Source organism: Ahaetulla prasina, chromosome 3 (genome assembly GCF_028640845.1).
Source record: "Ahaetulla prasina isolate Xishuangbanna chromosome 3, ASM2864084v1, whole genome shotgun sequence".
NCBI classification, from domain to species: Eukaryota; Metazoa; Chordata; class Lepidosauria; order Squamata; family Colubridae; genus Ahaetulla; species Ahaetulla prasina.
Genome location: NC_080541.1, coordinates 180,899,241 through 180,914,515, shown reverse-complemented (window position 1 = coordinate 180,914,515; position 15,275 = coordinate 180,899,241). Strand labels below are relative to the sequence as shown.

Below are 15,275 nucleotides of genomic sequence, written 5' to 3'. Positions count from 1 at the left end.
GCAGTGATTGTCCATTATGATCACTGATCGTTATGGCTGATTGTTCGTTTGTCAGAAGCTGACAGCTTACTCTGCAAATGTTTTTGGATAACAAAGTTGCATATTAGTCATCAGAATCTCTTGCACCCTTCCAGTTTAATGATAGATTGGATAATGGACTAAAAGTGCTCTTTAAAAAAATAAATGCCTTATAGTTTTGCCTTTACTCTTCCACTGTTGTGAGAGAAACCTTTGGCACAGTAGGTCTGGGTCAGGCATCCATGAGGAGATCTCATCTCTGGATCTTTCCTTGAAACAGATCCAATCACTCACAGAATTGTTACTTTGAGGCAATCCAAGATCTTCTAGGGGTGTGTGTGTTTGTGTGTGTGTGTGTGTGTGTGTGTGTGTGTGTGTGTGTGTGTTCATAAGTCTATTCCACCAGAATAGAGTCCTGGGCACACACAGACATCTAGAAGATCTTGGCTTCATCAGAAAAGACTTCTGCTTTACTCTGCAGAAGTAGCTTCTGGACACACAAATGAATGGGAAGTAGATTTGGGGAATGCCTTGAAGTAGCCATGCAAAGCAAAGAGGCTGCAGCTACTTCTCACTTTTGTGTAGAGTAACGGATGTCAAACTCGCAGCATCACATCACTGTCATGTGACTTTTGTGACGTTTTTCTCCTTCGCGGAGCTGGGATGGGCATGGCCTGTGCATGATGCAGCTGGCCCATGGGTCACCAGTTTAACTCCCCAGGTGTAGAGGATTTGGAAGGATGCTTTGCACAATGCCTCATAAATCATTTTCACAGGCCTGGTACATAATATTGTCATTCTCTAAACTGCTTCACATGCTAATTTATTAATACTTGGATTTTAAGAAACAGAAGTTCCTTTATTTAAAAAAGGGGGTAGATGCAGATAAAATTTCCTCAGGATAAGGAAACAATATGCACTTTAGTGTCAGTTTATCAGGTGTATAAAATAGGCTTATTGGGCATTATGCTATAAAGATAATTAATTGTCTTTAATTATCTATGTTTTGTGTGCTGCTTATTCACATGCAAGTAATAATAAATATGAAACAACAATCAATGCACAATTTCACATGCTTTCACAAGAAACAGTTCATTTCACATTTTAATTTCTGAGCATGAGAGTACATGAAGATATTTCATATAATACCTGTGGCCCAGTTGCAGCCTTTCTTGGAATAAAATAAATGCATAGCAAAAGCGTCAGCAAAGTCAGGGGTCCCCAACCTGCTTGCTGTGGCCCACTACCAGCCTGCAGCTTATTTGCCAGGAGACCGTGTAAGGGGGTGGCTGGTGCGTGCGCAGGCATGCACGCACGCAGCCCCATTCGCACAAGTGTCACAGGCGCTTGGGACCCCATTCATGCAAGAATCACAGACACTCGACCCACTCGCATGAGGCGCTCAGGTCCTCAGTCACACGAGCGTTGCGGGCTTTTAGCCCCACTTGCATGAAGAATGGGTGCTTGTGCGCATGCACACACGTGCCCACCCCTCCCACAAAACCATCCCCTACCCCACCTCCAGGCCACCAATCCAGAAAGGTTGTGGAAATCTGATCTAAGTCACATAAATTGTTGCTGAGCCTTAGTTCACATGTTATATTTCTAGATGTCATATAGCAAGGAATATTGTCACTGATCAGATGAAGAAAAAAAGTTATGTGAAACTAGAAATAATATTTCATTTTTCAAGAGATGATTCAGTGCATTCTAGAACTATATTTTCGTATGAAGAAACATGGTGAACATTTTTTTAGAGTGTGTGCCAATGCATCATAGGCATGTAATCTCTGCCTAATTATCCATGGATTGTTCTGGAATACCTCTAGTGATGCTGTAGAGTGAATTCCTTTCTGTGGGAAGTGTACACTAGGCTCTGCAAACAATAAGGTGGGTGTACTTCTATAATAATTGTAAATAGAATAAATAACCTTGCATATCAGCATGCCAATCTTGAGTGTTTTGTCCATTACCTAAAAAAAAAACCATTTGCACCTGGATGTTCCTAGCAACGCCACCCTGCAGCAATTCCAACCAAGCCCATGTTGCTCGTTGGAGATACACAAAGCTGTGCGCCGAACACCTAACAATTGACTGGTAAAATCTTATACGATGCCGTTCTTGGAAAAGCACTCTCAGCTGTAGAGAGATTGAACTTGGTGAGACGTTTCCTTCCATAACTTTATAACCATGGGTGGGTCCAAAGGCAAGTTGGCGAGCGGGCTTCTGCAGAATCATAGAGAGCTTTATTCAGGGCAAATGCCTCAGGAATCACAGACCACTATCTAAACATCTATGATAAATGGCTCATACTTGGCTAAAGGGTGGGCCAGCTATTGACACAGGAACTGATCTCCAGCTGCTGTGAGGAGTGACCAAGGAGGAGGGAGAGCTGCTGACCTGTGGTAACCTGGAGCCCTTGAACGGTGGCCAGTGTGCAAGTGTGGGGAGAGAGTCTGGGCCGTGTATGGCAAGGGGCATTTCTTTCTCCTCTGGTGGGGCAGAGAGCTTAGGCAGCTCACAGGAAACTGGCTCTGCACTTGACTTGCCCCAGACAGCAGGTGTAACTTGAGTTGTGCACCACCAAGGCTGGTATGCTACTAAAGGCTGATTGGCTGGAAGGCTGCCCCACTAGGTTATTTTTAACAGAGCAGTCCAACTGGTTCACATGGTGGTGTCAGGGAAGAGGAATTTGTGGAATGTAGTAATTTGGAGGAGGACGTGCCCTCCGAGAGGGAATGGCACAGCCTCTGGTGAATCACGGGACTGGGACAGCTGAGCAGAGGCAGGCCTGCAGTGTCTGCCTGCCGGTAACTGGAAGAGACAGTTAGCCATGGCAGGTGCCCAGGAAAGGGAAGAGCTGCTCCGACACTTTTTACTATCATCAGCACAATGGATATTGGATAGCCTAGAGAGGGGGAGAATTTCCACAAGGGTGTATTTCTGTGCTTGCAGTCCTATCTTAATACTCTTCCTTTCAAAAAATCCTCTTGATATCTTACTTTGGATTTGCAGAATGCCAAACACTTTTAGATTGTTTACTTTGCAACAATTCCTGTGAGGTATATTATGCTTGTAGAGCCACAACAATTCCAAAAAACATAAAAGTTGTCTGAGGATCACAGTACTTGATTGTTTTAATGAAAAGCAGTCAGTGAAGGCTAGCAGTTAATCAAAAGGGCAGGAAAAGGGAAAATAGCTAGTTAATTCCATCCCCTTTAAATGTTTAGTTTCAACCCAAACCTGGCCAGCAAGTTACTCTCTTCTTCTGTCAACTGGAGGGGAGAATCCTAGCCCTTGGATCATTAAGCCATCCCTTCCCTTGCTCTTAACTGTTTCTATTCTTTCAGTTGCTGTCTGTTATGGCTATATTTCATTTCTTAAATGGGTGGCTGCAAATGTTTCCCAGATGACAACCATCGTGTTTCATATTCACGAATCTCTAAGGCTCAGGAACGATGAGTTAACTTTTCTTTGCAGGACTTCCTGTATCAAACCATGTAATCATGGTCAGCTTTTCTCAATAAACTTGGTCAGATTCGATTCGTAAATTACATGTGGGTTGGAGGCATGTATTCATGATAAATGTTCATTATTTTTATTTGTTAAATATATAACCTTTCCTCCCCCCCACTGAATGAAACTATCATTTTCAAATTTTCCTAACATAGCTGTGAAAGCCACCTGGGTGACCTTGGCCAGTCACTCTCTCAGCCCAACTCAGTGTGGTTGTTGTGGGGAAAATAGGAGGAGAAAAGAGTGTTGGATATGTTCAGCACCTTGAGTAATTTGTAAAAATAACGAAGGCCAGAAATCAATAACTTACACTCCACCATTTCTGATATCCTGTAGCAACTTAAACTAACCTATTTCCAATGGGTCCCTTAGTGCAGGGGTCTCCAACCTTGGCAACTTTAAGACTTGTGGACTACAACTCCCAGAATTCTTCAGCCAGCTGGGAGTTGAAGTCCACAAGTCTTAAAGTTGCCAAGGTTGGAAACCCATGCCTTAGTGGTCTCATCTGAAGATGTTCAGAAGAGGGAATCACATATGAAAAGATAGACCCATGAAGTAAATGGGTTGAATCTTTCTTAACTCACACATATTTAAGGAAATTAGGATTCAGTGCATAGCAGTGTGGAACATAGTTTTAATTCAAAGATACTAACTTTGATAAGGGACAAGGTTTATCAAGAAACATCATGGTTTGGATTATTAACAGTTCTAAAGAAATGGATGTTCTGGTATTAGGATGTTAATGGTTGTGAAAGAACAGACAGGAAGAGAGACTTTGAGACTAGGTGTATTGCTTTTCTTATGCAGCAGAATCTTTGTAGTGTTCTTAAAACTACATATTTTAGAGTAAGGGTCTCCAACCTTGGCAACTTTAAGACTTGTGGACTACAACTCCCAGAATTCTTCAGCCAGCTGGGAGTTGAAGTCCACAAGTCTTAAAGTTGCCAAGGTTGGAAACCCATGCCTTAGTGGTCTCATCTGAAGATGTTCAGAAGAGGGAATCACATATGAAAAGATAGACCCATGAAGTAAATGGGTTGAATCTTTCTTAACTCACACATATTTAAGGAAATTAGGATTCAGTGCATAGCAGTGTGGAACATAGTTTTAATTCAAAGATACTAACTTTGATAAGGGACAAGGTTTATCAAGAAACATCATGGTTTGGATTATTAACAGTTCTAAAGAAATGGATGTTCTGGTATTAGGATGTTAATGGTTGTGAAAGAACAGACAGGAAGAGAGACTTTGAGACTAGGTGTATTGCTTTTCTTATGCAGCAGAATCTTTGTAGTGTTCTTAAAACTACATATTTTAGAGTAAGGGTCTCCAACCTTGGTCGCTTTAAGACTTGTGGACTTCAATTCCCAGAGTCCCTCAGCCAGCAAAGCTGACTGAGGAACTCTGGGAGTTGAAGTCCACAAGTCTTAAAGGGACCAAGGTTGGAGACCCCTGTTTTAGAGCACATATTCCCTTCAACTAAAGGAAATAGCAGGCATTTTGCTTTAAAATATTTTGTTTTCTTTTTCCAGGATTTTAGGTCTTTTTCCTTATTACCTCTTGATTAACATTTCCTATACTGAAGATCTCATCCTGTGACATTTTTGTAGCATTTTTCCTGTTCTAAAAACCCAGTGAATCCTTTAAAAAGTACAGAAATAAATATATATTACATCTATTCTTCCTTTCAAATAGTTGTTTGCTTCTACATTTGAATTGTTCTCTCTTCTGCCAGTTCTCCTGGTGCTGATGGGGAGCTGCCGAGTCCGCCTGAGCTTGGCGGCTGCTAGAGCGCGAGCCCCGGGAGGCTGAGGAAGGAGCGGCGGCGGGGTTGCAGCCCAGCCGGCTCGCACAGCATGGGTAAGGCGAGAGGAAGGAGCCGCTCCATCTCGATGGAATGACCTTTTCTGGCCGGTGGCTCAGCGGCGCAGAGCGCAGCGCCATCCCGCCCGCGACCCTCAAACTCGCGTTCCGCTTTCTGGTAAATTGAGACGCCCGGGTGAACAAACAATGCAGCAACTCAGAGCAAGCGGCGATTGGCCAAGCTCAACCAGTAGAAAAAGGTTCTCCCGTGTCGTCATTGTTGCTAGGCAGATGTTCAGGCGCAACGGGAGAGAGAAGAGGGGGGGAAAACCCTCCCTCCCTCAGCCGAGAAGGACTGCACCGCCAGGGCTTCCCCGCGCCAATGCATAGCCTGGCGGGAGTTACTGCAGCTCACCCGGCTCCCGCCCCAACTGGTGGTGTTGGGGCAGCAGCTGCCGCTTTCTAGCAAAAAGGTCGCTCGCCCAAAACTCCTCGCCTTCTCCTGGGAAGGGCTGGATGGCTAGCCGGGAAGGGTTGAATAAGCAAGCCAACCTCCCTCCCTCCCTCCCTCCTCTCCCCCGCAAGAGAAAAGGCGTTTTCCCGTTGGTAGAGAGAGAGAGAGAGAGAGAAAGGAGGGCCGTTCCTCCTTCTTTCATTCTTTCTTCTCCTCCGTGCTTCAGAAGCTGGGCGTGTGTGCGCGCCTAGTCCCCTTCTGTTCCGTGGCGCTGGAAGAGAGAGAGAGAGAGAGAAAGGAGGGGCCGTTCCTCCCCTTCTTTCATTCTTTCTTCTCCCTCCGTGCTTCACCGTGCTGGGCGACCTGGAGCAGCTGCTCTTCAGCCAGATGCTCGGTGAGTCAGCCCGTCCCCTTCCTTCCCGTGGGGGTCTGCCTTGCTGGTGAAGGTTATTGGGGCTTTTGAGCAAGGGAGGAGGAACGCGAGCACCGCCTTTCGCGCTGGCATTCCGGGATTTCCCTTTGTTTAGAGCTGGGAATCCTCCTTCCCCCTTTTGCACTCCCTCCCTCCCTCCCTCTCTCTCTCTCTCTCACACACACACACACACACACACACAGACTTCTAAAGTCGATTGGCACAATGCTAAGCAAACACAGCAGTGGGTCAAGGGTGAAGGGCTAGGAACCTGGCAGGTGAAAGGTTGAGCGACATGAAAGGCAAAGACCACAATTGTTTTAAGAAAGAAGCTTTAGCAGGGAGGGGGGGATGGGAGGGTGTTTTAAGTTTTGGCAAACAGCCAGGCCAACTGTATTGGAGAAGGTCACACAACTGGCCTTAACATTTTAGCTGCTGTCTTTTTCCTCACACTTGGGTTTAATGATATTAGAGATCCTTATTGCCCTGCCAAAAAAAAAGAGCCACCCCAACGTCTATGAAAATTAACCTTCTCTGCCAAGAGACACTGTGCAGGGTATTTTCACTATTGGTGTGCATACAGGCTTAGATTTGTGCTGGGTTCTTAGTGCTTAGAGCACTGACCTTCAGAGGCACCCTGGTCCCTTGGAAGCTAAAGGAGGACTCATTTTCATGCTTGCAGTTGTATTGTCAATTTCTGTGAGACAATGTTGTTGAAGTAACTCACTCACTCATTCATTCATTCATTCATTCATTCCTTGTGTGTCCAATCACACTTAGCCAATAAAAATTCTATTCTATTCTATTCTATTCATTCATTCATTCATTTTATTTTGTCAAATACATATTAAATAATTATATAAATATAAGCATGAATTGAATACATAAAAGGAATACAACTAAAGGGAACATTAGGACAGGGACGGTAGGCACGCTGGTGCTCTTATGCACGCCTTACAGACCTCTTAGGAATGGGGTGAGGTCAATACTAGATAGTCTTTGGTTAAGGCTTTGGGGATTTTGGGAAGAGACCAGAGTCAGGTAGCACATTCAGGCATTAACAACTCTGTTACTGAAGTCACATTTTCTGCAATCTAGATTGGAGAGGTTCACTTTTAAGTTTGAATCTATTGTGTTCTCGTGTATTGTTGTGGTTGAAGCTGAAGTAGTCATTGATAGGAAGTACATTGTAGCAGATAATTTTATGAGCTGTGCTCAGGTCATACCAAAGGTGGCGTAGTTCTAAATTTTCTAAAGCTGGGAATCCTCCTTCCCCCTTTTGCACTTTTATTGTTTTTCGTTCAAATAAATATTCATGTTATTTTACTTGGCTCTATCTTTATTTTTTACATTGACCAGTAGCTGCCTCATTTCCCACCCTCGGCTTATACTCGAGTCAATAGTTTTTCCCAGTTTTTGTGGTAAAATTAGGTGCCTCGGCTTATATTCGGATCGGCTTATACTCGAGTATATACGGTAACTTTGATAAGGGACAAGGTTTATCAAGAAACATCATGGTTTGGATTATTAACAGTTCTAAAGAAATGGATGTTCTGGTATTAGGATGTTAATGGTTGTGAAAGAACAGACAGGAAGAGAGACTTTGAGACTAGGTGTATTGCTTTTCTTATGCAGCAGAATCTTTGTAGTGTTCTTAAAACTACATATTTTAGAGCAAGGGTCTCCAACCTTGGTCGCTTTAAGACTTGTGGACTTCAATTCCCAGAGTCCCTCAGCCAGCAAAGCTGACTGAGGAACTCTGGGAGTTGAAGTCCACAAGTCTTAAAGGACCAAGGTTGAGACCTGTTTTAAACACATATTCCCTTCAACTAAAGGAAATAGCAGGCATTTTGCTTTAAAATATTTTGTTTTCTTTTTCCAGGATTTTAGGTCTTTTTCCTTATTACCTCTTGATTAACATTTCCTATACTGAAGATCTCATCCTGTGACATTTTTGTAGCATTTTTCCTGTTCTAAAAACCCAGTGAATCCTTTAAAAAGTACAGAAATAAATATATATTACATCTATTCTTCCTTTCAAATAGTTGTTTGCTTCTACATTTGAATTGTTCTCTCTTCTGCCAGTTCTCCTGCATATTCCAAATACAGTATAGCATATGCAGTTCAGTCCTTTAACAGAAGGTAAATAATATGGGAGCTCTGAAGGAATAATCAGAAGATGCTGATGTTTCTGTCATTCTATATTCTAGCATCTATCAGCTGAGGCAAGCAAAGTATGTTACCTATAACCATGGTGGCACAGTGATTAGAATGAAGTATTGCAGGCTAATTCTGTGGTCTGCCAGCAGTTCAGCAGTTCGATTCTCACAAGCTCAAGGTTGACTTAGCCTTCCATCCTTCCAAGGTCAGTAAAATGAGAGATAGGTAGCTGCAAAACTGCTTAGATAGGGCTGTAAAGCGGTATATAAGTCTAAGTACTATTGTTATTGCTATAGAAGGACCACTTCTGTGTATATGATCAGTAGTATATGATCATCAGTAGATGATCAATAGATAATCAGTAGAAAAGCAACAAAAACGATTAGGGGACTGGAGGCTAAAACATACAAAGAATGGTTGCTGGAATTGAGTATTTCTAGTTTAATGAAAAGAAGGACTAGGAATGAGTGACATGATAGGAGTGTTCCAATATCTAAGGGATTGCCACAAAGTACAGTGAGTCAGGCTATTCTCCAAAGCACCTGAAGGCAGGATAAGAAGCAATGAATGGAAACTAATCAAGGAGAGCACAAATTTTCTTACAGCTAGAACAATTTATCAGTGAAACAACTTGCCTCCACAAGTTGTGAGTGCTCCAACACTGGTGGTTTTTAAGAAGAGATTTGACAACAATTTGTCTGAAATGGTATAGGGTTTCCTGCCTGAACAGGGAGCTGGACTAGAAGCCCTCCAAGGTCCCTTCCAACTCTTTTATTCTGTTAGTCTCTTTTTGGTGAGCTGGCTCCTGCATTCCAAGGGTCACTTCTCTTGTAATTCTGAAGCTTATCTATGTGCTGAACTTAGTCAGTAAATGGATGAGAATGAAACATCATTTGTATTAAGAGTACATCTTATTACAGCTACTGAGGCATTTTATTATCTTTTGCTGATTGTTTTCCAGTATCTGAAATTGTAGCTACAATTGTAACTAGAAGTCTCACTCCCTTCATATCTAGTGAAATGCTCAATCATTTTGTATGTCTTTATTAAGATTGAAGGCAGTTGTGTTTTCCTGTCTGTGTGTATTTGGCTATGTACCAGGAACACTAAGATTTCTTATTTTTCACAAAGTACAAGTGCAAATCTCAGTTTACTTTTGCTGCTGTTCTGGCAAGTCAGGAAGCTACGAAATAGGAAATGAAGCAGCAGTAAACTAGGAAATCAATCACAACAGCAGAGAAGTACAGCCTTCTATTTAAACGTCAGTTCACTTCTAGGTCTTACTGTCAATGACAGCTTCATTTCCTTCCTTCCAATCTTTAACTCAGGAGTTACATCTTGACCATAACATACGAGAGTCTTTTTTAACCCAACACCTTTCAAATGTGTTGGATTAAAATGTCCATGATGTTCAGCCAGCATAGTTGTGTTGGTTGAGGATAATGGAATAGAAGGACTAGCATGTTTAGAAGGCTCCACATTGAGAAATGTTTCAAAGGATGAACAAGGCAGCATGTGCTGGCAGCGCTCTTATAGACAATATCAAAAAATAAATTCTGAGTCAAGAAATTCATCCCACAACTGTCCTAGATGAATTCTGCAGAAAGGAAAAATGCCTTTTTCTTATCTTCTGAAAGTAGAAATGGGAATGAATAATCCTTTCGTAGAGCAAGGATGGTCTGTTGAGAAAGAAAGGAAACCGTCTCCTCACCAAAAAGTCAACGCAAACTCAGATTTTGGCACATTTATGTTCTTTGAAATGTAAGACTTTTATAGAATAATAGAAAGAATGGAGGCATATTTTAAAAATATATTTAAAAGATACCAAAATAGACAGAACATGGGATTTCATCTAATATACTGACTTGGCACATTTTTTAGATGTTGAATGTTATAAACCAGGAGACAAATTTTCCATAAACAGAAGTATTAAATTGCCTAAATCAAAGAAGTTAGAGCATTAGAAAGTCATAAGTTCTTTATCCCAGGTGGTGGGCATGCAGCTCACATTCATGGAAACAATGATTCAGTCAGTACAGGAACTGGACATCCTGAGTCAATTAAAGCACTCCTCCCCTCCCCAAAACGAAACATTTATTTGATGTACTGTGATGTCAAGTCCCACGTGGGTGACAGCCAGTTGAAAGCAATTGTTTGAAAATGTCTGGTTAAAGATCAGCTAGTGAACATGCGTATGTAGTATAGGGAAATAAGGGTGGGAGGGAAATGCCAGTTGAATGTTACTCAGACAAAGAATTAGCACCTGAGATTATTTTACAAAGCTTTTTTTTAGGAAGGCCTCAGCAGCAAGGCACAATCGTAGCACAACTGAAAAAGAACAGGAGGGCTTGGAGGTATGGTGGAAGGATTGACCCAAACTATTCAGCCTTTTCCAGTTCTGCTGCCTGTATTATTTCATGAGACAAGATGCCCAGTTGCAGGTAAACTCAAAGGCAGAAGCACTACAGTTGTGTTTTCTGAAACTGATGGGTCATGGTAAATGGCTATTTTTAAATGGGTCACACGTGCATTTAAAAATCATAACCTTTTGAATCAGTGCAATTTTCAGATGTTAATTTTGGATTATAAAAATTGCTACAGAATTGCAGTAGTCATACACAATTAGCAGATTTTTTTATGTACCTAGTAGAATATCAAGAAGTTCTGAGAGAACAAATAAAATTAAAGTTAGGCATTTGTTTCATTACTTACTTCATGAACAAAATAATCTAACAGTGTGAAAAAGTAATTGCTCTGCTAGTTAGTTGGAAGAGTACACAATTGGGAAAAAAAAATCAGGGTTAGCCCTTCCCAAATAAATGTCACAACCTGTGGTTCTCCTTATCATTGTGGAGTTTTCATTGCACAGATTCCAAGGCAGTTTATGCGAAGTTATTAATGCCTATCAATCTGGAAACTGTTTCAAAGTCATTTCTTAAGCTTGGGATTCCAATAATAGTAAGATGCAATACTGAAATGGAAAATATGTTGGGACAATAATGAATGTTCCCAAAAGTAACTGTCCTGTCAAAATAACTTAAAAAGTTCAACATAAAATAATCCAGGGATCTGCAATCATTTCTTGCATTGGCTAAAATTAAGCATTCATGATCTCACAGCCAGAAAAGTACTGGGTAGAAATGGAAAAGTAGCAATGTGGAAATCATGGCTGACCAGGAAGAACAGTGAAGCTGATCTTAGGTTTGCCAAAAGTATGTGGATGTTCCAGTGGACCTTTGGAGAGCTGAATCAAAAGTGGATTTTGGTGGCTAGGCGGATGACTCTATATCTAGCAAAAACAAAACACTCTGGTTTATTGTAGAAGCTAATACCAAGCCCAGCGATTTTGTGATATGAGCATAACTTTGCTTGTTAAGACCCTGATGACTTCCATAGTTGAAGGAAGCATGAATTCTGTTAGATGAAGCAGTTCTTCAGGAGACAATTAAACCCTTTCTCCTATTAAGTGGGACATGCAGCAAGAAACAAACTCCAGGTTTACAAGCAACATTATGGAGGGGGGGGGGATCATAGTTTTGGAATGGCCAGAGCCAAGTCCAGGTTTAAAACCCCATGGAAGTATAATGTCAGGACCTGAAATAAACAGTTAACCTAGAAAACATCCGAATATTATTAAATCGATACAAGGATGAATGGGTCCAAATTCCTACACAGCAATGTGAGGGACTGATAATTACAGGAAGCGTTTGATTGCAGTTATTGCAGTTATTGCAGCTAAAGTGGTACAACCAGTCATTAAATCCAAGAAGGCAATTCTTTTTTTTCCTCTCTCGACACAGTCATTTTGTATGTTAGATGGCTTTACTGCTTAATTTCATTTATATCACCAAAAACTATTTGTTCATTTAGATTCTTTTCATATATTAAGAAAACCAGCATTAAACTGTGATAATATTCAGTTGTAAGGAAAAAAAATCAGAAAACGTAAAAGAGGCAGTTTTCCCCCCCATAGAATTGTATATGAGTAGTACAGTAGAAACACCAGGCTAGGAAGCACTATGCAAAACTTTGAATAGGTCCCAACAGAACTGTGTATGCATGCGCACAACTCCTAAGGGGGAACCAACTCTTACATGACATGTAGTCCTACTTTATCTTTGTTTCTCAGCCACTAAAAAAAAATAGAGCTAGTCTTCTGTTATTTTTTTTTAATATCAATGTCAGGAACTACATATATCAAGGGATATGCGCTGAGCCAGATGGCTTTTATGATGGTATTGTTACTCTAGTATTCGGTATCATCCTTCTTTTTCCCTCTCACATGGTGCTGTTTGACTGGGCGCAGCACCTGGTCTTGTCTGTAAAAAACTATGGTGGTGGGGAGGGGAGCGAAGAGAAGAGGCATGGTTGAGGAACTGTGATGTGACCTCATTTAAGACTTCTGTCCCTAAGGCTGAAAACCAATGCTTTCCTTGAAAGGACAACAGAACTCTGGCTTTGCCAGAACAACCACACTTGCTTCAGCCTTCAGCCTTCTCTGTCTCTCTGTCTCTGTTCTAAGTTAGCTGCAAGGGCATTTCAGCCAGCTTTAAGCCAATACCATCTGGTCCATCAAAATAAATCTGGCATGCTTCCCCAAACTATTCTTCTTCCATGCTTGGGGGGGGGGGGAGATGAGGGAAAAGAAAGCTCCCAGCTGCTCTGACGTTTGAATTTAGATTGGCCACAGCTGGCCTGTAAAATGTGGAGCAAAAGCTCTTCTGCTTCAAATTAGGACAAAGAGGAGGTTGGGAAGAGCTCCTTTCAGAAGCCAGTGCCACTTAAAACATCCCAGTAGGTTGCACATCCTGTTGACTGTCGTATATCAGACCTCAAACTCTGAGCATTCATACCTTTGTATTTTACAGCTTTTTTTTTTTTTTGTAGCATCCTCTTTTCTTCTGTATTATGAAAGCTCCATGGAGTCATGCATGGAAGCTAGGAAGGAGGGAGGGATGGTCCAAGCATGCTGTGATAGCTGAATTAAACATGGCAGAATAGGGCAAGAAATATTCTGGGTTTCCAAATTGGGCTACAAATCCTGGTTCTCAGAAATCCCATAACTTATTTAAAGGAAACAATGACTTCCTAGCTAAATCTCTGTGTGTCCCATGTTGGCATTGTTTTCTGAGTGTCCAACTTAAGCACCAAGGTTGTGTGTGTGTGTGTTTACAACACTATGGACCGCTGTGGATATCTGATTCAATGCATAAACAACCAGGGCCTCAAGCAGAGCTTTTTTCAGGCCATCTTGTTCAATTAGAGAAGAGTTGCATTAGTGCCATCTTCTGGTAAAATGTCATCACTGAGTTAGGAGCAGGAGTTCAGCTGTTCGTCAGCTTGAAGGATGTAAGGAAGGTAGATCAAAGGGCAGCCTTTTATTTCTAAGAAGTGGGACGAGAGAGGGTCTGCATTCATCACATTACTTTTTTGCCTTTTCTGCTTTAGGACGCAATGAACTGATAGCAAGATACATCAAGCTACGGACAGGGAAGACAAGGACTAGAAAACAGGTAAAAATGCATTTCATGCTTGTCCCTTTAAAAAGTGTGAAGAATGAAAAAAGACTAATCTGTATATATATACTTACATGGTGGATATCTTAACTGACAAAAGTTGTGCCAAGGTTAGACTGCAGTACTACATCTGCTGATTGCCGGCTGCCTGCAATTTGGCAGTTCGAATCTCACCAGGCTCAAGACTGACTCAGCCTTCCATCTTTCCGAGGTTGGTAAAATGAGGACCCAGATTGTTGGGGGCAATAAGCTGACTCTGTAAACTGCTTAGAGAGGGCTGTAAAGCACTGTGAAGCAATATATAAGTCTAAGTGCTATTGCTCTTTAAGTTCTCATTTTGACTCGGCCATTGGTCTCCTGTGAGATTTCTGTTTCATCTTCCTTAATATAGGTTTCCTATGGATGACAGCTATTTATCTCACACACAAAAAAATAGAATAAGTTCAGTCATTTGATTTTATACAGCTGGATTTATGATTGAGAAACACTTTGTTTATTGTATAACTTAAAGTTTAGGAATTAAGAATGGCAACTCTAATTACTAAGTCGCTTGTCAGAATTTTCCCAATATAGGTGAATTCCTGATATGTGGCCTTCAGCTTTCTAAATTCTGCAGCCAGCTATTATTGAATATTCTAGAGGTGAAGTCTACACATCTGGAAGTTGCTGAGCTTTGGAAACTCTGTTTCACACAATAAAAATTGACACTGGCTTTTAGCAAACCTTCCTTTTAGATTAGGCAGATTTGGAGGCCCACTTAAGGGCCATTTATCCTATAACAAAGCTGGGAAGAATCCTCAAGTGAAGACCTGTTTAGCATATCAGTGAATGCAGACATGTCAGTGGAAACAATGAAGGGTTTTTATTAAAAATGAACAATTATTATTAAGTTTTAATTCAGTAAAGGCTAAAGTTATATATAAGTACTTTTACCCTGTTTCCCCCCAAATAAACATCCCCTGATAATAAGTCCAATCGGGCTTTTGAGCGCATGGCAATAAGGCTAAGCGCTTATTTCAGGGTTCAGAAAAATATAAGACAGGGTCTTATTTTTGAGGAAACACGGTATCAAACTAATTTCATTTCACCTTTTCATTCTTAATTCCTTTGCCCATAGTATCACTCTTCCTCATTAATTTAGCTTGGTGAAAATTTTTAAAAACAGGGGCGGAGGGACGGGTTCTGACTAGCCAAGTTCTGGATTGTGAAAATTTGAAATTCACAGCCATAAATAAAGAAAAACAACTACAAGAATGGAAAATATAAGAGAAAGATTAAAGGGGTTTTCTATTTTAGTGAGGGAGCATTTATGCCAGTAAGAAATTTTGAACAAAAAGTAACAAATCTTGGACTGTACTTTTCTTCCTTGTACATGAGATGGCATACCACATTGTAA

General features: G+C 41.2%; 1 protein-coding gene across 3 annotated transcripts in view; it reads left to right on the top strand.

Moving 5' to 3' along the window:
* Window positions 1–15,275, top strand: part of TEAD3 (TEA domain transcription factor 3) — a 111,869-nt gene that overhangs the window by 73,272 nt on the left and 23,322 nt on the right. For all 3 annotated transcript variants that reach the window (XM_058175590.1, XM_058175591.1, XM_058175592.1), the window contains exon 3: window positions 13,812–13,876. In XM_058175590.1, coding sequence (XP_058031573.1) covers window positions 13,812–13,876 — 65 coding nt within the window. The remainder of the gene's footprint in view (window positions 1–13,811; window positions 13,877–15,275) is intronic.